Source organism: Psittacula echo (assembly GCF_963264785.1).
Source record: "Psittacula echo genome assembly, chromosome: 4".
NCBI classification, from domain to species: Eukaryota; Metazoa; Chordata; class Aves; order Psittaciformes; family Psittacidae; genus Psittacula; species Psittacula echo.
Window position 1 is genome coordinate 53,453,933 of NC_137738.1, and position 21,858 is coordinate 53,475,790.

The 21,858-nt window shown below is 36.9% G+C and overlaps 1 protein-coding gene across 1 annotated transcript in view; it reads left to right on the plus strand.

The window, feature by feature from the left end:
* Positions 1-21,858, plus strand: part of TRDN (triadin) — a gene marked incomplete at both ends in the record, with an annotated part of 198,036 nt that overhangs the window by 100,104 nt on the left and 76,074 nt on the right. Inside the window, 3 exons of the mRNA XM_080615893.1 lie at positions 5,651-5,686; positions 8,343-8,396; positions 21,096-21,122. Of these exons, the coding sequence (XP_080472019.1) occupies positions 5,651-5,686; positions 8,343-8,396; positions 21,096-21,122 (117 nt within the window). The remainder of the gene's footprint in view (positions 1-5,650; positions 5,687-8,342; positions 8,397-21,095; positions 21,123-21,858) is intronic.

Genomic DNA, 21,858 nt, shown 5'->3' on the forward strand with positions numbered 1-21,858 from the left:
TAAGAGCCGAACTATGACACAAGATTTGTGTAAGTCTTCTTAGAAACATTCTTCTTTTAGTCAGCTGGTAGAGCTATGATCAGATTGTGTGAGGCATCTTCATCATGCAACTTCTTTTCTATGGGTCTGTGTAGATCATCAGACAATTGGTAGGGTTTGATTAAGTCCATTCTAGTATGTGATCATCAGCTGCAGGTAGAGAAGATAGATGGTCAGCGCTAGCTGAGGTTTAGGATGTGAATTCCTCATTTAGTAACTGCTTAACATTTTAAATTTCTCTTTGGTTTAGGATTCCATGAATCATGTCTTTCAGAGGCATCTAGTAATTTCTTAGGGTCTTGTTGCTTAGTCCAGATCAGCCAGTACAGAGGAATCCTCGCATCATTAGCACCCTCAAACTTAGCTATTAGCTTACGCAACTTTTTATTAGGATATTAGCTACCATTCAGCTCAGACACTGTGGTTGCCAACTGAAACTGAAATTAGTTTTTGTTTGTAATTTTGGTATTACCATCATGCTCTTTGGTAAGCTTCCAAAGAGAAAGGTTGCTTTAGATACAACATATAAAAATAATGCTTCCAACAGTAAGAGTGGGTTTAGGCAGCTATTTTGAACAGTTCATCATTAGCAGAGCCATCAGTATATTGTCTCTGAAATATTCATTTATCTGAATAACACTTCTAATTTAAGATTTTTTTATATGCTTATATATATTTGAATGAGTGATTTCTAGGAAGAAAAAGTACAGGAAGACTTTCAAGAGAATACAATATGAACTTCTTTTAATATAAAAAAATAGGTTGTATGGAGCTGCTGAAGATCTGCTGTTCTCAGATGTACAATGTACACTGTATTCTAAATCCATTGCTAAAAAAATTATAAAAATTTTGTGAACCTCAGATCTAGAATTCATTTCAGAGCAATGTTTGATATACTACATTTTGGAAGTTTGTTTAAACACGAACAGCCACACTCTATACTAGAGCACTGGGGCATCCTTATCTAATGGCTTATTACCAACCTCCTAGGGACTCACTGACATGAAAGGCACTATATAAGCTTAGAGGTTGTTTTTTTTTTCTTGCCCCATGCGCAGTTTAGATGTCATTTGCGGTTACTGTGTATTGCTAGTTTACTTCAAAAGAATGCTGATCGAGGCCTGAGGAAAAGATCGAGCTATGTGCTGAAAAGAGGTGAGAGAATAAAGTACTTTGCTGTTCTACTGAGATACATCTGTGCTGGTTGCCAAATACACATTCCTAGTTTGAATTCAAAATTGATCCTTTCAGCCTGTAGAAATAAGAACGTTAGATCATGCTTGTTTAAATATTTGGTGGTTTTAATAAAATAATTAAAAAAGGCTTTACTTCCATCTTTTTCAATAGTCAGAAAAAGAAAAATCTGTTCATTCACCTGGGAAGAGGGGAGCTTGTCCAACCATCTTTGCTTTTTGAGAGTACAGACCAGAATACAACTGTTTTCAAACATCTCCTGAGACTAACTGTAAAAAGAAAAGGGTGCTTCACAGTCCTCCACAGCTGAAAAATGATTTTCTAAGCTATGGTGCTTCGCCTTTTAAAGTCTGTTGCAGATGCTTTCAAAATAATAAAAAAATCACCCAACCAAACGAAAAAACCCAAAACACCACAAAACAAGAACAAAACCAAAAGCAAAACCAACAGCATGGCTAAGATTGTCATACATAGCCAAAAACTTTTGATTGCTCAGTATTTGGGTGGCTTAAGCCCTTTAAGAAGACCTGACTATCAAACCTGTCCTCAACAACTTCTGAAAAATTGACTGCTTCAGACTGAGCACCAAATTACCAAACAAATTGTATTTTGAAGCCTTATCTCCTGCAGTAAGTCTGCTAAAGTTTTTGGGGTATTTTATTGCTTTACATTGTTGTAGAAGTGCGACTTTTCTTGAAAAGAAAATGCATTCCTTGTTGTTGAATATCAAATAGTTTTATCACCAAGATCAAGGACAGTCACAGTGCTTTTGACTGTACTACTCTCTAAGGCTCCTAGAGTGCCCAGCCTGATGTTCAAGTGTTACATGGGTCCTAATGAAGTTACATGGCTTCCAAAAAGTGTAGTCATCATTCTTGTGTCATACACTTGCCTTCCCTGTTGCCAGACTTCAGATGTAAAGCTTTAAAGAGAAAAATAGCCTAAAGGTCTGGAGATTCTATTTCCCAAACTGATTGGCAAAGATGTGATTAGGATGTTCATATGTTGCCTAATATTAGTGTTTGAAAAGTTAATTATTTCTGTGAATTCCAATTCTTAATTAACCTGAAAAAAACAGACCCATCAAGATGTCAGAGAGCTTGGTGGTGGTGGTTTTAAGAAAGATGTAATGACTATAAAAACCCCATGTAATATAAACTGCATTCCCAACCACTCTCATAGTTTAAAAGTTAAACCCTAGGCCTGTACAAAGCAAAAATGAATGAGGCAAAATACTCAGTGACTTAAATTACACTAATATAATTCATTTTACGATTCAGTTTTGGCATTATTTTCCTGTGAGTTGTTTAGTTATGTGCTATTTGTGGTGTACAGCAGGTAAGTACATTTTGGGACTTCAGAAATCCAGATCAGTTTTCCCTCCTTCTGTGAGTTTCCATCCTTCTGTTCAGTTCTTTGCAATTGTCATCCGTTGCATTCAAGTATGAGGTGCCTAGATGCAAATGGTATATAGCTTCAAAGGAAACTCCATAGTTCAAACTCCTGCAAAAACTCCTTTGGGCACCTTTCTGCAATAATTACAGCCTCAGTATGGCTTTAGAAATCAAACTTTAGGCACCTTGGCTTGAAAGGAATAGTGTAAGAATAAAAATATTTATATTTTCATATCAACATGTGCTATTATAGAATCATGGAATCATAGAATAGTTAGGGTTGGAAAGGACCTTGAGATCATCTAGTTCCAAACCCCTTGCCATGGGCAGGGACACCCCACACTAAACCATGCCACACAAGGCCTCATCCAACCTGGCCTTGAACACCGCCAAGGACAGAGCATTCACAACCTCCCAGGGCAACCCATTCCAGTGCCTCACCACCCTCTCAGTAAAGGATTTCTTCCTTATATCCAATCTAAACTTCCCCTGTTTAAGTTTGAACCCATTACCCCTTGTCCTGTCACTACAGTCCCTGATGAATAGTCCCTCCCCAGCATCCTTGTAGACCCCCTTCAGATACTGGAAGGCTGCTATGAGGTCTCCATGCAGCCTTCTCTTCTCCAGGCTGAACAGCCCCAGCTTTTTCAGCCTGTCTCCATACGGGAGGTGCTCCAGTCCCCTGATCATCCTCGTGGCCCTCCTCTGGACTTGTTCCAACAGTTCCATGTCCTTTTTATGTTGAGGACACCAGAACTGCACACAATACTCCAAGTGAGGTCTCACCAGAGCAGAGTAGAGAGGCAGGATCACCTCCTTCAACCCGCTGGTCACGCTCCTTTTGATGCAGCCCAGGATACGGTTGGCTTTCTGGGCTGCGAGGGCACGCTGCCGGCTCATGTTCATTTTTTCATCGACCAACACCCCCAAGTCCTTCTCTGCAGGGCTGCTCTGAATTTCTTCTTTGCCCAACCTGTAGCTGTGCCTGGGAGTGCTCCGACTCAGGTGTAGGACCTATTGGAACCAACTGTTGGTAATTTTTTGCTCTTTAAAACCAAAACAAAATAAAAATACACCAAACCCTTCTAAATTATAAGATTTTCTTAGTGCAAAAATTGTCCAGATATTTAGTCAGAATTTACTGTATGTTGTGTATTTCATATGATGGAAAATTACATTGATTTTTTTAACATAAATTATGGCTCTAAAATATATTAAAGTATGTTGTCCTAATAAATGATGACTTCTATGAAAAAAAGAATGAAAGAACTTGAGGGCTTTATTTAGATTCAGTCTGTTATGGCAAATGATGCTGTCAATTTATTTATTTTTTTATAACCTTCAGCAATAGAAGATTATTGTGATAAATGATCATATCTCTGCAATATACACCCTTAAAAATTTCCATATCTGGAACCTAATAGGCACTTCTTGAAGGCTTCAGTAGGCTCCTTAGCTAGATAATGTGGCTGAAAGCTGCCTCATGATTAATTTCATCTAAATGTGGTAATTATCATACTTTGAAGTAATGCCTGCAAAACATGCTTTCACAGAGAGTTAGTGGAAGCAGAGGATTAACCTAGAAACATTTCAGTTCAAAGCAGCATATCATCCAAATAGAAATGTATTTTCTTCTGAATTTTTCAAGACTTTTTACTAGACTACTTGGCAGTTATTTGCATTACCTTACCTCACCTCATATCAAATTCTTCACAGCAATTTTGAGAGCAACAGAAACTGAAGGAACTTTATATTATTACCAGTAATGGAATGGTATTGGTTTTTCAAACTACTTATTTTGGCGGCATCTGCCCTGAAGTATTTCTTGTATTAGTGTTTAAGAGCACAATTAATTTATCATTCACATATGTTGTAGACAAAAGCATTATCCTGTCTATATTCTAGGCACACTATAGATTATTAGAGAGGATGTTCATTTCCTCATGGGCACCTATGGGAGTAACTTCTGCTACTGGTCTATGTTATCTCTCTGTTTCCTATCTCACATGACCTCCATGAATCTTTCTTAGTAGTACAGATGAGGCTACTGAAAAAGGCATGCGAGGCCTGAAGTATGGTTGTAAAAATGGACAATTTTTGTACCCAGCTAAAAGCCCTGAGGTAGAATAGCACCAAGAATTTTAATGGAGAGAGAAGTTATCACTGAGTATTTCTACCCACTTACATCTGTTTAATAAAGATTCTAAATCTTCTCTCAGCAACCAGATAAAGTCCTACAAAAAATGGCGCAAAAATGTCACCTTAACTGAAGATGAGACTGAACAGCCCAGTTAAGTGTCTCTGATAAGCTGCCTGACCATGCTGTGATTTGAAATAGCCAATTTATTTTAACCTTGTTTAGATCAACCGAGGACGGATATGAGTTCCTTTTCACAAGCCTGAAAGTAATGCATTAAATTGAACTTTAGCTAAACATTGGGAAAAGTTTGCAGAAGCAGGGATCTTTCCTCCTGGCTGGTCTGTAAGAATGGCTTGGATTGTCTCTCTCCTTTTGCTATAAATCTTCCATTTGTTTTGGTTTGTGGGAAGTATGCGGCAGTTGGAGTTTTGGCTAGGTGTTGTGTGAGGCCTTCCAAACTAAGCCTCAATGGTAGGGTTGTAAACAATTGTAGGAAGATAATTCCTTTCATTACATGTCTTTATACTTCAGCTTCTAGCGCCTTTTCCCTTGCATTTCTGCAACCTGATAATGTGCACGTGATGAGCAGCCATGGCTCAGCCAGTACATGTCAGCCATGATAACTCAATTACATGCTGAAACTCACAGATTACTATACTGAAATTAAACAAAAATGTTCACATTCACACAGGTGTTGTTGGATTTACACTTAAGGTTAAATAAAACTGTACCACAAAACAAACAGAAGTGAACCGATTTACTGCATCATTCAAATTCACTTCATGGGAAATAAGCTGTTTCACCTCTAAAGCACACATTGCGGTTTTCTATCTACCTATAGCCTTCCTAGCTGTTTTTATGCATGTGTTTTTTTATCTTACAGATAAAATGGAAGCTGCTGTGTCCAAAGAACTCAAAAGTAAGATACTACTGTGTCACAGGTTATGATCTCTCTTATATGTCCTGTAGTTTCAAACATCATGTTTCAATAGTACAAAATAATAGTTGAATTGTTGAAAATACAAAGAAGTAGCTACACCATTTATAATTGAAAAATGACATGTTTAGACTTCTGATGCCTCCTACTTTCTAAATCCATTTTTATGCTTCTTCTAATTCCACACTTCTTTGTGACTGATGGTTCTGCCTTCCCCTCTTTTCTATCATTGCCTTCAAAAACCAAGGTTTCATGGGAAGGAAATGTCAAATTAGGTCTCAGCTAACTGTGCTCTCAGTGGCAGCAGTTTTGGTAAACGGGTTAAGAAGACTGAGAGTCCAACATGAGGATCACCAAATTTATATTCACAAATGCAAAACGAGAGTCCTGCCTATCCAGTTACTTTAGATTCAGCCAGAGAGACTTCTGAGGCAGAAAAGAGGTAGGGGCTAGGCTGTTCTGTATAAATAACAAAAAAAAAAAAATGCTGTGAGAACATGATATTGTTAACAGTGGAACTCTTACACATTATTTTCCCACAAATTTCCAAGCATCAATGCCTCAACACAGGAATAGTAGGACAGTTTCACTGGTAGAATTTCATCTTCTCAGATCTCCATTCTGAAAGTGCAGTATATAAGAAAAATTAGGAAAATTATGTGAATTTGAAATCTCATTCAAATTCACAATTAAAGAATGCAGACTCCCATTTCCATATACGACCTTTCCTGACCTGTATGGCAGAATAATCCCCCACCATCCTCACTTTTTCAGGAATTTAAAGAAAGATTTCCTTTGATAATCAAGAAAAGCTTATACATTTATTTCCTACTCAAATTTTGCAGAAACACTGAACACTGATCTTAAAGGATCTATTGATTTGGGCACATGATTCTACTCATGGGAAAACTCCCCAGCAGCTGTCACAGCAAAACTTCCCAGCTTTCACAAGGTGAAATTTTCAGCTGACACTTACTGATGCATAGTCATTAGCACTCAAACAATGTGTGAATTACAAACTAAAAAGCTTATGCTTGCAAAAGAAATTCTAAAACATTTTGAACTTTTGTTTCAATGCTACTGAAAAGTTAAATTAAAAAAATAAATTAAAAGACTTTTGTTAAACATGTCCTTCATTTTAAATTTTTACTTCAATTAAAATCATTTTAGTTGCTCAGAAATGAAATATTTCAAATTAAAATAAAAATCCTGGTAGAAAAAAAGAATCCCAGTTTAATGTTTTCACAGATGCTACAAAAGAAAAATTAAAAAAGTCTCAGTGGACACCAAGCTCTAGCCAACAGCTCAGAAGGAAATAAATGCAGGAGTCCTGCAGTTTTGTAGTAAGTCCATCTTGTCACTTGTAGAGCATGTGTGTTGGATGTCCTGCTTCTTCTGCAAGAGCAGGCGCTCAGGAAAATTAATATTAAGTAAATTCTTCAAGATCTTCCACATATCTCCCTGAAGGCGAGGTGAGCACCCCAAGTAATTACAGTGCTGTGATAATAAGTTAGGATATAATTGTCTGCTGTAAGCTTTCAAATGGATGGAAACAAAACAATCCCACACATGCAAAATATATTTTGTTTTCATTTTGTTCCACAAGACAATCTGATGCAACTTTTATGAACTTCTCAAAAGACTGGAGGCGAAGAACTCAAAATTACATTCCAGATTTAGCCATATCATTTTTCTTTGCAATAACACAGTGACAGATGTGAAGGATTTGCTAACGTATTTGTGGTATTCTGGAATTCAGGTTGTGATTAAAATGATTAATTATTTCCTCTCAAATATGAAAAGGTGAATTGTGAGTTAGAGGATCTTCTAGTTGATATAAGAAATCAATTATGAAAGTCAATGGAGTTTAGCTTATGAGTATTTGTTAAATTATTGTGATTTAAGTACAGTCTATTTTGGTAGTTGCTGAAGATCAAAGCAGTTAATTAAACACTAGTAAAGAGTAAAGAAATCCAGTAGGCTGGTTAGGTTCTAAGGACCTAGATTCTTCAAGTCCCTTTGGGGATGCACATACCCTTTATCATTTGGAGCTTCATTCTGCAAAGAAATGTCCTGCCTCAGCAAAGGGAAGGTAGTACAAATGAAAAGACCAAGAACAGATGAACTACAGTTTAGGATCCTGAAAAGTCCTGCTTCTCTGCTAGGAGAACTCAGCAGTTGCTCTTTCAAGTGCAGGATCACACATGAAGTTGTTGCCATAGGGTGGTTCAGGACCTTCTGCTCTCATAGCTTAAGATCAAATGCAAATGCTCTCAGACCACAGCTGCTGCTTGAGCAGCATGGCCATGCCCAAACCCCTAGATACCTGCTTTGCTCTGCTTTGCCAGTAGATACTGAATTACTACACAGAAAAGGCTAAAAGAAATTATTCAATGCCCAATGGCAAGAGTTTGTTATCCCTTCAGATAGCTGTTCTGTTGATGCCTTTGAGCTTATTGAAAGAAACTTAGCTCTTTTCTCTTTGGGAAATATCTTTGTCTAACTCTTCAGTATAAAAAATGCTACAGACTGTACCTCATTGGAAACCTTTCCTCAGATTTCTGTTTGAATTTTTGTTTATTTGTTTTTAAATATCACACTCCACAGTAATTGGTTTAATTTGTTCTCTTTTTTTAAGAGCCAGCAAAAGCTCCTGCAGCCAAACCAGCCACCAAAAAAGCAGCAGCACCAGGTAAAGGAGTAAAATGTTCATATTCAGTATATTTCTTGTGTTCTTGAATCAGTTTATTGCATTGTAGCACCATCTGCTGGATTATACAAAAGCCACTAGTCTGGGGTGTTTTGTCTGCTCTAAATTATTGTGATAATTTGTGTATGAAATCTCTGCTAAGAACAAAAGTATTTTGCATTGATCTCTAATGTTATGATTGCTTCTTTTCCGTCCATGGCAGCTATGAGGTGCCATATTTGGCCATTCTGCAGGGCTTGAGATACAAAAAAGAATATGAATGTAAGGACTGATTAAAAAAGCAATATTTACAGAAATGAGTTCCCATGTGAGGCTGTATTTGAGCCCTTCAAGAAGGGAGTCTGTTTTTACAAAGTGCTGGCCTCATGGTAGGCTTTCAAAAATGGAGCTCTTAGGTAATCATAAAAGTGCACTGAAAAAACAAGCAAACACTTTTTAAACAAAATAATGGCACAAAATCATATCTGAATTTAGATTGGATTGTGTAAATCTGCTATTTTCAATTGATTTCTGATCCCATCTACTACAAAGGCATCTTCAAAAATGTTGGATTTCTAGTTAATTTAGTAAAACTTAATATAATGAATAACAACCTGAATATAAAGATATTTGTAGTTTTACTACATTTTAAAATAACTGAGGAAAAAAATGGGTGTTCTCATGTGAAAATGTATCAATATAAAAACATAATATTTTTTCTGAGACCTATTTATTTATCTAAGATTGTTTTCCAGCTGTCTTTCTCTAATTCAGACCTTTTTGGTGGTCTATTTTTAGAGATTGCCTCCACCAAATAAAGGAATAATAACTTCCAATAGTAAGAGAGATTATTGAAAATTAGCCTAGGATGACTGTAAGCCAGGAACCTCTTTGCCTCTACCAAAAAAGGACTTACAGCCTGGAACTGCAGTCACTATAGGCTATTTTAGGGTGCACAGTACAGCTGTACAATGTACTGTGTGAAGCTGGCCTAAGAAGCACCATTTCCCTGTAGATGCTCCCAATCCCTGTCTGCTGCGTTTGTTTGACACTGTGTTCAGTTGTGCGAACACAACTGGGAGAACAGTGTAAACCACATCATTGCCATGTCTTAGAGCTAAAAACTGCCCTACAAATGTGTGTGTGTATGTGTGTGTGTGGCAGGGTGTTCAGTCTGGATCACATCAGTAAGTCTGGCTTCACATCTGTAGCTGTGTAACTGATAATTTCTTAAAGCAGCTTTGTTGCCAAAATGCGTGGTAGTTAGACCCCTAAATGTCTCAACAGCGCACTGCAGAAATCATCATGTTAGAACCATATGCTTGAAATCAATTCATTTCACCTGCTTGCACCCAATATTTGTGTCCATTTTTGAAAAATATTGCAATGAGTCTGCTTGTTGGCAAGAATGGTGATGACAGTAATCTGCTTAAGATAAAAGAAAGGAGCAAAACTGGCATGGCTTCTTACGGAAAAATAACATGAGTTTGATTGTTCTGACACATTTCTAAATATCTAGTTTGCCTTAAAAGTGATAAAAAGCAGCAGACTTTGGCTTCTACGTTTTTATTTCTCCTCCCCAAATGCCACTGTTATCTGAAAATTAATTTACCCCCAGAATAACTCACCATAGCAAAATACTAAATATGCTTGTTTGGCAACATCATAACTAGACTGTTGCCTATTAGTACAGTAAATTAAATACATTATCCAATTTCATATTTAATTTTCTTCCACATATCTTATTATATTATAACCTGTATCCCAGAATGCCTAGAGCTGAAGGTTTAGTCCTATCAACAAACTGAACAGACTGAGAGCACAGCTGGTCATCTTCCAGTGCTTCTACATCGCATATGTTCCTGGTCTTAATGTCACTGGTGAAGCAAATTCTGCCTAATACACTGTGCACTATTTTATCTCCATATATTTAGACAGAGAACGAAAAGAAAGTGAATGTGGAATTTGGAGTTCTAAGACAGCTTTTGTGTCTGGAAACTGATGCCTGCTCTAGGAAACCAGCCTCAACAAATGTCTGTTACTTGATTTTCAAAGTGGATATTTTCAAACATAGTGTTTTCTCTAACTGGAAAAAAAGTCCTTCTTTGGCAAACATCTGAAACTGTGCTGGAGAGCATAGTATTTGGCTTTAAAGCAGAATAGTTTCATAGATATATGGAATTGATGTTATTGTGAAGGGAGAAAATGGAATTGAAGATAATTCATAAGACTATTCTTCACTTACACTGTCTTATGATGTCCCCATCCTAAACCCCACTGCCATTTCCTCTTCTTTCACTACAGTGCATTGCCTCCCTAGTTGCGCTGTCAGGACAGGTCTGAGTCACCTAGCCTTACAAAATCTCTTTCTATTGCTTTTCTCTGAGGAAGGAAACAGGTTTCTTTCCTCAAGTACTCTGTGTGAGCTGTGCCCAGTGTGCTCTCTGGAGGCTTTCTCAGAGCTAGGAATGTACGTGCTGAACACTTGCATTATCTGCCATCTTCTGGCATTCTTCCCTGTACCCCCATCCCCATGGAGCCCACCTGGGAAGAGGTCCCACACCGTGTTACATATCACACCCTCCAGTTTCCACTAACTCAGTGGGCACAGACACATCACACACACCTCAGCTTGGTGGGTGTTCTGTCCTGTTTCAGCACTGTGAGGAAAACAAGTGCATGGCAGTGCAAGACAGGGCAGGAAGCATAGGCTCAAACCACACAGGGACTGTCTGCAGCTGAATTAGCAAAAAGGTGACTGGGATCCCCAGCAGGCAGCAGAGAGCCTCAGTTACACTAAACTCCACACACTCCCCTTGCTATGATCAGGGGTGAGAACAGTCCTTCCTGTGAGTCTTTCTTATGGGATAATCTCACAGTATAGGCAACAATTCTATACCTTGTTTAAGTACCAGTGATAGTGCTTTCCCCTGATGATTTGCCTGATTTAAAAATCAAATTTAACTGGTTTTGACACTGTAAAACTTGCACCTTAGAATTTCCCTGAAATGGTCTTGCAATTTTAATTTAATTTTACAGTATGTTTAATAGATTTTGGACTGATGCTTAACTGCCTAATTACAGATTTTTAATGCCTAATTTTTCCCGTCTTCCTCTCGATGCATATGCAAAAAAAAAAAAAAAAAAAAAAAAATTATTCATTGCTCCCTGTTGGTTCATAACAGAAACTTTTTTTGAACACAATTCCTCCTTTTTTCAATCTTTTCATTTTCAATCAATGAAATTTCGTTCAGGCCAAGGAAGAATAAAATAAGTATGACAGACAAATAGCCAATTTCTAGGGCTTAGATGTCAGCTGTATCCAATTCTCAAACTGTCTCTGTCAGTTGTGCTGGAATTATTTTATTATGCCTTTGATTTTCCCACTGTTGGTAAGAAGATGAAAGAAAAAAAAAAAAAGCACATTTTAGGAAATTACATAGGAAATGAGTTCATGAGGTAAGTACAGAATATTAGAGCGCAGGCTATACCAAAAATCGTGGTCAGAGGATCGGTTTGAAGAGGTTCAGAACACTCTGCCTAATGCAGGAAGAACTGCTGGTTCTACTGGCAATTGGCAGTACTGACTTAACAGACAAACTATTTTAAATCTTGGTTCAAAGAGAACAACAGCAACTAAAATGGCAATAAGGAAGAATCTTTGTATTTGCCATATGGTATAACCAGTGCTATTCTATTTAAGAAGTCAAAAATAATGCAAAGCTTATGAGACAGCAGATATGCTTTGAATAGAGAAAGGTTTATTAAGGAGCGGGGCTTGGTGGTTATCTTCCTTTTTTTTCTTTTGATCACCTATAGGACACAAGTACATACAAAGAATGCTAAATTCATGTATACGTTATGCGTTCTTGTGCAAATACATCGCCTAAGAGAAGAGACATCAAAACCTAGTGTAAATTGCATGTTACACATTCCCCATGGAAGTACTTTTGGAAAGATGAACAGGAGATGAACAGTGTTTCTTTCTCTCTCACTGTATGTGGACATGACAGTAGTAGAGATTACCGTCCTGCAAACTCTTCAGGATGTTATATGCTAGTACCTCTATGTACCCTCAAATTTCTCTTTACAAACAGCCAATGCACTTGGTTAACATCTCTGCATGTATTTCTTTCTGCATGTATTTCTCTGGTACAGGTGTCACCAAGAAAATTTTTTCTGGTAGCTGGAAAAGTCCATTCAGTTTTCTAATCCCTGAAGTTAACCCATTCTCAGGGTTTATTTTCTGAGTTTACAGTTTAACTTTTCAGGGCCAAATGATAGAGTTAGGTTATTATGTGTATAAGGACAGGTTTTGCAGTTTATTTCTGGACAAAATGAATCTTTATTCAGGTAGCAGTTATTTATATAGTGGTAAACAAAATAATGAAACCCTACCTGTATTAATCCTGCTGCTCAGGGTCCTTAGGTTTAGATCCAGGATCATTCTGTTGTCCTTTTGAATCAAAGAGGCTTTCTTTTCAGTCCTGGTTAGCATCATTCTTCCTCTCTGGGAAGTTAAACATCGTACCTTCTCTGAGTTACTCAGTTTCTTTCTGGTTTTAAATGTAAAGTTGCAGACTTGTCTGTTTTTGCAAAGTAGGTGGAAATTATCTGATCTCAGTCCCCAACAACCAACAGAAGGACAGGAGAAACTGGGCCCTGGTCTTCACCAGTTTATCCTAGAGAGCTTTCACTTGCCTTAGTGAAACCTCACTGCTGCCTCTGCTCCTGGTCTACCAGGAATGCACTGTACTCTCAGCAGCTAAAACCTTGCTGCTACTGCAGTAGTCCCTCACTCAGATGCTTCCTAATATCTGCAGGAATCTATTATGTGGATGGAGACAAATTCCACAAATCATTCCAACTCACTGACATTTTCATCCCAGCTCAAGTCTGCAAAAATATTGCAGACTAAGAGGTCTTAAATTGTCTGCAGGATTATGTAAACAGGATCATTACCTAACTCTGAATGGGAAAGGAAAAATGAGTTCTTTTATCACAGTAAATGACCTCAAAGGGGAAGAATTTTGCAGTGTTAGAAGATTTTACTTTACAACCCTGAATTCTTTATATACAGGATTTACTTAAATGGAGCATGAAACAGCTTATTTTACACTAAGCTTTGTCATCTGAAATCCAGTATTTATTCACCAGATTTTAAAATCTTTGTGAGTAAATGGCCTAGAATTCAGTTTTTTTGCTTCATTTGCTAGGATGTTAAAATGCCCAGTCTCATAGCCTGACATACTACTGTTGCATTTATACATTCCTTACAGTATCTTCTGTTTCAGGATTATATCAAGTTAAAATAATTTCCTATACTTCCTTTTACATCTTAGTGAACTGTGAAGACACTTGGACTAAAAATGCAATTTTATTTTGTGATTTGTTTTGTTTTTATTACCAGTTACTATTAAATGCCACAGTCCGATTTATGCAAAGCAGCAAAGTGCTGTTGTATTACTAACACAGAAAACCGGCATTTCTTCAAGAGCAAGCCAGGGGGTGCAAGTTAACTACGAAAAAGAAATTATATCAAAGTAACAATAAAAGAGGGTCAAAATTAAACGCTCTTTAAATAAAAGCCAGAGCTAAAAGGATTGTTTATGGAAAAAGCATTTTAAGAGGTTTTCTTCTGAGGCTAGCAATCTTTCATTGCCCTGAAGTTGTTTCATGATTTAAGTGCACTTTTGGCAAGAATTGGGCCCAATGTCAGCAAAGCACTTAACATATCTTTAACTCTGTCTTGAGTCAGCAAAGCATTTAAGTGTATGCTTAAACTTTGTTGGATCTAGACTAACACATGCACTATGTATATGATTACTTTCCTAGACATTAGACTTTTGGAAGACGTACCACCTTCACTTTGCTAGAGAGGTAAAAAATGGGCCTCATCTTGATCACTGAGACAATTATAAAAATGCACTTGATTTTCAGGGGACCAGTGATGTGGAGTAGTGTTTTCTATAGCATAAGTGGTTCTATTACATCTACACTTTATGATGTTCTTGAATATGGCAGAGCTATATTTTAGAGTGAGAGCAAGTGGAAACACAGTATGCTTCACTATAATGTTTCTTAAATATGAATTTTCTTACATCATCATACAGGTCTACATCAACTATAAATTTGGAAGTTTCTGTATGAAGAAGTTGCATCCCAGTATCATAAGTAAAAAACAAGTGATTACCAATGCACAGTACCACTTCAGTCTGCAGAGCACCACAAATAATCTGATGAGTATTTTTGTCTTCTAAAACAACTGCTTGGAGTGCCCGAATTAGTAGTTTTATATATTTCAGAAATAGCTGTGGCTGGGTTTATTTAATGCTTATGATAAACTCCTCTTAGTATTTTATTGACTCTCTAGCTGCACACTTCTCCTAGCACCTTCTGTCATTGTCCTTCTTCAATGATGTTGCCTCTTTAAATGCCTTCTGCATAAGTTGCTTGAAATGTCTCTTCAGACTCATACTCTCAATGGATTACAGAGCTTGAAGCAGAAATCCTTCCTTTCTCAAAAAACAGGTGGAGTATGACTAGGTTAAAGCATGAGCAAGTACTAATGGCTGAGCACCATCCAAGCTATGACCACTCTCAGCGGATATGCTCTTGCTCTAAATCAATTACAAAGTAATATGACTCAGTCTGCCTCACAGTGAGAGGCCATTAAGAAAACTGAATTACTTTCACCTTGCTGTGGTCTATGAGTATGTGTACTACTATGAGTATGTGTACTACACTGCTCTCATACTCAGTAATTTCTTACGTTCTTCTTTTGAGAAGTTCCACCTGGAGTGATGTAGAAATACCTCCTTTGAGGTACTCTTGGTTCAAACTGTTGTGGTTCAACACAGGATTCTTTTAAATGCAATAGAGTGTCCTTCTATTAAGGATTCACTGGAAATACTTGCACATCATCAGCTTAGTCATCTTAGTTCTGAAAAGGGTGGAAGTGCTCCTCAGATACATAATTTAAAGGAAATATAGGTTAAGCTTTTTCACATGCAAAGATCTATTAGCAGATATTAGCTCTCTGCATTAAGAAAATCACACCTTGTTTATAAATAAGTTTTTTTGCCACCTGACCCTTAACCTGAATACCCATGCCGTATATCCTAAGGCTAGTGAAGTTAATTTGTTCTTAAAAAAAATAGTTCTGATGATAGACATTAAGAATAGATCTTTTCACCAGGACTTTGTTCATAATGTGTAAGGATTTCAGAGAGAGTCCTTTTCAAGAGTGGTACATCTGTTTTAAACCCAGAAAGTGCCCTAGTCAGAATTGTAGGATTAACCTAATTTCCTTTCTAAGGATTTTAGATCAGAAAGATTTTTATTCCAATGGGGAATTTGGCATCTGTGTTCTATGAATACACCCACACTGTGTATTAGTTCTGCTCCTACTGATGGGAAAGCAGAAGACCCACACCTTCCCCTTCTCATATGACAAAAGTGATGAAAGTGTTGTTTTTTTTTTCCTAGGAGTGATCAAATATACTCTACATTTACATAAGCATGTGCTTCAAGAGTGTTGACCCGAGCAACTGATTTATTTGCATGTGATTTCAGTTCTTAGGGAGTGCTTTTTCTCCAACTGAGAGTTTTGAAAGGCAGGACAGACATCAGAAATCTGCATTCTTTCCATTTCCTCCTTATACTGGTTATTTTTCTCTTGATTATCCCAATTTTTGCAGAAAATAATAGAGCATTTCAGGCTCTGGAGAGGAAAATGTACTTATCTGTTTTCCTGAAAGACAGCTTTGTCTTTAGGCTTCACTATAATTATAATGGAGTTTTATGGAAAGAATGTGCTTTCCCTACCTCTGAGTTAATAGAACCTGATATTCTAAAAAGAGCTAATAGGCTTTCTGCCTACTCAAGTATGGGAGGACAGATCCCATCAGCTTCAGAGAAGGATCTGGAATCTAAGAATGACCCTACTTTCTGAGATCCACATCCTAGGGGCAGTGCTCAATATATTTTAATCACCTCTTCGCATTTTTTCCTTTTTTTTTTTCTTCCTCTATCTTGCTGATGAGTAAGAAAATGTGTACTAGACTTAAAGAAGGTTTCTAGCAATTTTTATTCAAGTATGTCCACATAACACAGAAGATCACATACTGTTACATTTTAACATCAAGATGGTTGTTTTGGTTGCGTAAACCTTCTGAGGAAAAAGCAAAGCCTGTTGACTCAGAGATAAAGAGGGGTTTACCAAGGTATGACCAGTTTAACCTCTTCCTCATAATGACTTTGGTACAAAAATTGATATATGGTCATACGGGAGGATTTTGAAAACACAAGTGTCTAGCTTGCATTAGATGAGGACTTGACCACATCCACCCAAAATTAAGGACGTTGGCTAGTTTGATGGTGTCTATGCCAATGCTAGCTTCCTCTCTGAGCATCAGCCGTGCATCCAAAATTATGCAGGACCTGTATTAAACAATAAATTAGCTGTATTAAAATGAAGCTAAGGTAACTAGTTAAAGCAAACATTTGGATATGAGGCAGCAACTCCATTTCCTGCCTCTTAATTGCGTATATATTATTTGTTTTGCTGAACAAAATCACCAAACTAAAAAAGCATAATCCTGACCCTCTAAAGAAAAGTCTTTAAGTTGTTTTGGTGTCTTCTATCTTATTCATTTCTCCATAGTGAAGACTTCCATTGTCAGTTTTGATGCTGTTTGCTTTCTGCATGTGAAGTAAAGCTACAGATCCAATAGGCTGGACTGAAAGGATTTGCGTTTCATCCAGGCCTCTTCCTTTTCTTTGCACAATATTTTTTCTGAAATACTTGTGGTAAAAATTAACCAGTACAGAAAACACCATTTTCATTCAGTTACTGAATGATGTTGGCTACTTAATGTGCTGCATACCACAGAAAAGCACATTCACTTGAACTGCATTTATTTAAACTTCTCCCAATACGCATGATTCCATTCACTTTTCCTTTTTTTTTTTTCTTTTTTTTTTCTGAATAGTTCTTGGACATGAATTCTGTATCTGAATTAGGAAATAACACATATGTACACAGATAGCTATGCAAATTAGGATGGGGTATCAGTTGTTCTTTCCTGATAAATGGCAGAAGGTCACAGTTTGGGACTATCCGTCCTGGTAGCAAAGTGCACCACAGCAAATGGGCCAGCCTAGAAGCTTTTTAGTAGTATTTGTGCATTAAGGAAGAGCTTTATGGTTTTGGGAAAAGCTGCAGAGGCAGGTTCAGGTTTTCTTCCATCTCCCACAGGCTCCGGAGGTATCTAGGAGTATGTCACTAGCAATAAAATAAAAGATACATGTTATACATAAATTTACCAATTTGCATTAAAAAAAAAAAAAGCCATTTGTTCAAAGCATCAGAGCTTATAAAGATGGTGAAATGTCAAACTAAATCAAATCTCAATTCCATGTCTGGTAGAAAAATAGATATTACCAGCAAAATTTTCCTGGATAAAAACATGCTGTACAGTCAAAACATATACATATAGGTATACATAAATATAAGTATAAATATACATATACGTATAAAAATGGTTAAATATAAAAAGAATGACAAATGTCATTGCAAACTCCTAATATGTTCACAGTTGGCAATACCCCTTCTTGTGTGATACTAACTATTGTTAGTAAAAGTAGAAAAAGAAAGACAAGACATTGAGATTAAGCAATGCTAACTTGTAGCAGAAAGGAAAGATCTAGGCTTCTGACATTTCTGTCGCATGTAATAAAAGGTTTCATTTCCTTCCATTAAAATATCAGACCAGGAATCACTTGAAATTTCGTATCATGGCAGATACTCATAGCAGCCTTCCAGTAATTGAAGGGGGCTTACAAGGATGCTGGAGATGGACTATTCATCAGGGACTATAGTGACAGGACAAGGGCTAACAGGTTAAAACTTAAACAGGGGAAGTTTAGATTGGATAGAAGGAAGAAATTCTTTACTGTGAGGATCATGAGGCACTGGAATGGGTTGCCCAGGGAAGTTGTGAAGGCTCCATCTCTGGCGGTGTTCAAGGCCAGGTTGGATGAAGCCTTGGGCAGCATGGTTAATGTGAGGTGTCCCTGCCCATGGCAAGGGGGTTGGAACTAGATGATCTTAAGGTCCTTTCCAACCCTAACTCTTCTATGATTCTATGATTTTCCCAAAAATACTTGATGTCAAGCTCTGTGTTAGTATTTTTAATTTTTTTTTCTCAAGAGAAAGGGTCTTATTTCACATGCTTCTGGAAGCAAAATTGTTGCAAATGAAGCTCTATAGAAGTTATTTAATGGTTGCAGTTTTGAAAAATAGGAAATAAAGCTAAGTAAATGGAAAATTTTATACTTTGCGAAAACACTTGCTGAGTGTTTTTAGTGTCATACTGTTCCCTGATCTCACGGGAGCTGACAGATCTTAGAACAAGAGGGAAAAATAATTGCCTCAGAACCACTAAAGTCATAACTACATTTCCTTCAATTTCCAGGAAGCTGTCCTGAGCAATAGCAAAATAGAAAACCCCACAAAACCAATCAAAAAACCAGGTCTCTGGTTTCAGTCAACTAGTCTTGATGCTTAGAGTTTACATTTTGGCTGAAAGAGACTTCTTATGAAATTCTGATGAAATTCCATCAATATTTTCAGAAAAAACAGAAAAATAAAAAATCTGGGTTTTTTTTTAATTGAAAAACCCCAAACCCTCAGAGCAAAACTTTGTTTTAGAAACTACATTTTTCTTTAAAATATATCTAAGCTAACTCCTCATCTAGATTTAAAAACTCAGACAAAAATGAATATTTTGTTTCAGATAGAAGTACACCTATTGCTTGCTACAAACTTGCTAGGAATGTTAGTATGGAGCAATGTCATAATTTGTTTAAAACCTAGCAGTTTTGGGGTTTTTTTATATTTCACATCAGCCTGCCATTTCTAATGCAAATTATTTTCATAGCTCTGTGTGGAGTATACCTGTTTCTGATGCCCACTGTACATTCAGTATTAATATTGATTATGAATTAATATTTAATGTGAATATTACTCATATTAATATTATTGATCAACATATTTTAATTTAATTTTAATTTAATTTTAATTTAATTTTTTACTGGTTATTCTTCATTTTTGTGTATTCATTTCAAGGATAGCTCAAATTTAAGGATAGGTTTGCTTTTAATAAGGGCATTATTTTCAGAATTACTTTGAAAATTGAACTTTATGTCTTGATTATAGAATGGAAACAGTTTCAATGCTAGTATTTCTCAACTGTATACTACAGCATTAATACAAATATATCCTAAAATAAGCATGGAGAAAATATTTTCCTAGAATCACACGATTACAGAATGGTTTGAGTTGGAAGGGACCTTAAAGATTATCTAGTTCCAACCCCCCTGCCATGGGCAGGGACACCTTCCAGTAGACCAGGTTGCTCAAGAGCCTCTCCAGCCTGGCCTTGAACACTGCCAGTGATGGAGCACTTATCACTTCTTCGGGCAACCTGTTCCAGTGCCTCACCACCCTCAGAGTAAATAATTTCTTCTTTATATCTAACCTAAAACTTCCCAGTTTAAGTTTGATCATCTCCCCTGTTTGTCATCAGATACTGGTAAATGCATGTATTTAATAGAAACTCTCTTTATCTTGTAATTAGTCAGCTCAGATACTCTTAAATACAGATAATGTTCCTGTGTGGATCCAAACCTGCACAGCGGAGCCTTTCCATATGCTGTTTAAAAGCATCTGCAGACATCATCTGTAGACAGCAAAAGCTTATCTATTTTTTTGTTACCGTGAACATCAGCCCTGGCAGGTAGACCACGCTCAGTTTCTGAAACATGCTCAGTCTATCCCTCTTCTCCCTGATAGGTCACCTACTCCTTCTCTGAGGGGGTTTTGAAGCTTGTCTTGGCAAGATGGAAAGAGCTGTTACAGAAATTACCATTAAAAAATTTTAAATCCCAGTCACAGTTTGCCAGAGTGTGCAGAGTTTAAATGAACAAAGTTTTTTTGGCTTCAGGCTCCCAACCCTGTTTTGCTGATCAGTTCCTGCGAGCCATGGCTCCCACCACACTGTATATTTTTGTAAAAAAGGCCAGGGCCACCTATCTTTATCCCATGGCTGTAGAGTGGCAGTGGCTGGACTAGGGCCTCTGCTTATTCTTCAGCCTCTCTTGTAAAGAAAGGCAAGGACCATATCACAGGTATCTTGAGGCATATTCAGCTGGTTCACAGGACTCCATTTAGACCCCCTTGAAGTAAAAGTGTAGATATTTTAGCCTGCATTGTTTCTAGAGTTTTCTTTTAACATCTTTTTATAAGGTTAAATCCTTTGGTGTCCATTACAAACAGGTAGCCTGACCTTGTTTGGGTAGTGTGAAAACCACTGAAGAGACTGATGGCAACTATAAAGGATTTACTTTGGCATGCAGAAAAGTAGGGAAGGGCTCACCTGAACTGAGAGTTGAAAGGAATGTGCCACAACAAACTTCTGCTAGGAACACAGAAATGGTTGTCCAGGGCAACTAAATAAAACATTATGAGAAAAGTATACCTGATTTTTTTTTCTTTTTCAGAACCACACAAGAAAGAAAAAATAATAGAAATTGGTGAATATTTTCCCTGTGTTATCTTGCTTTTCAATTATGATTATGTTTTAAATTCATACATGCCAGAAGTAAATATTTTATTTTTGTTTGTTTTTACACTCAAAACAGCAAAGAAAGAAGTAAAAGTACATGGTAAGTCCTGAAAGTCAGTAAGTTTTAGAGTCTTATTTATATTGTATTATTATTATCTATATTATATTTTAACTTGAGACAGGATTAGGTAAAATGACAAAAAACTGAAGCCAGAGATAAATATTTGATCATAGTTACTTGAGCAAGTGTATGGCTGTGGAACAGACATACAGCCATTTGGTCTTCCAGAACTAAGATCTGATCAAATGGTGCTGAGAACAACAAGGGTGAGAATTTTTTATTTCAGCTTTTAAAAGATTCAGCTTTCTAAGGAAGGGGAACTGCTTTGAGGTTACAGGAGATGTTTTCCAGGATGAAGAAGAAAACACAAGATAAGAGCTTCAGAGTGTGGAGGAGAGGAAAAATTTAGATTGTTTAGTTTGTATTTATTCCAAGTACCAAGCATTTAATTGTTGTAGCTAGGTGCTCTTCTTATTCCTAAATGGAATCTGCTTCAGTTTATCCAAATTTGTGAGAGCATAAAGATTCTCAACTCCCTTTACAGCCAAGCTTGATGACTCATTCATCAGATGACTCTATTTTCTCAGACATAAATTCTGAGCAAAAAAAAACCCCTACTGTAGACTGTCAATTTATAGAAAAATGACTCTGTCCTTTTCCATAGCATAAAAATCTGTTACAGTGCTTCAGAATGAAGGTGTGAATAAGGAAGAAAGAAAAATGTGGTAGTTCAAGTGATTTCGATTTAGTTAATGCAATTATGAAGAATAATAAA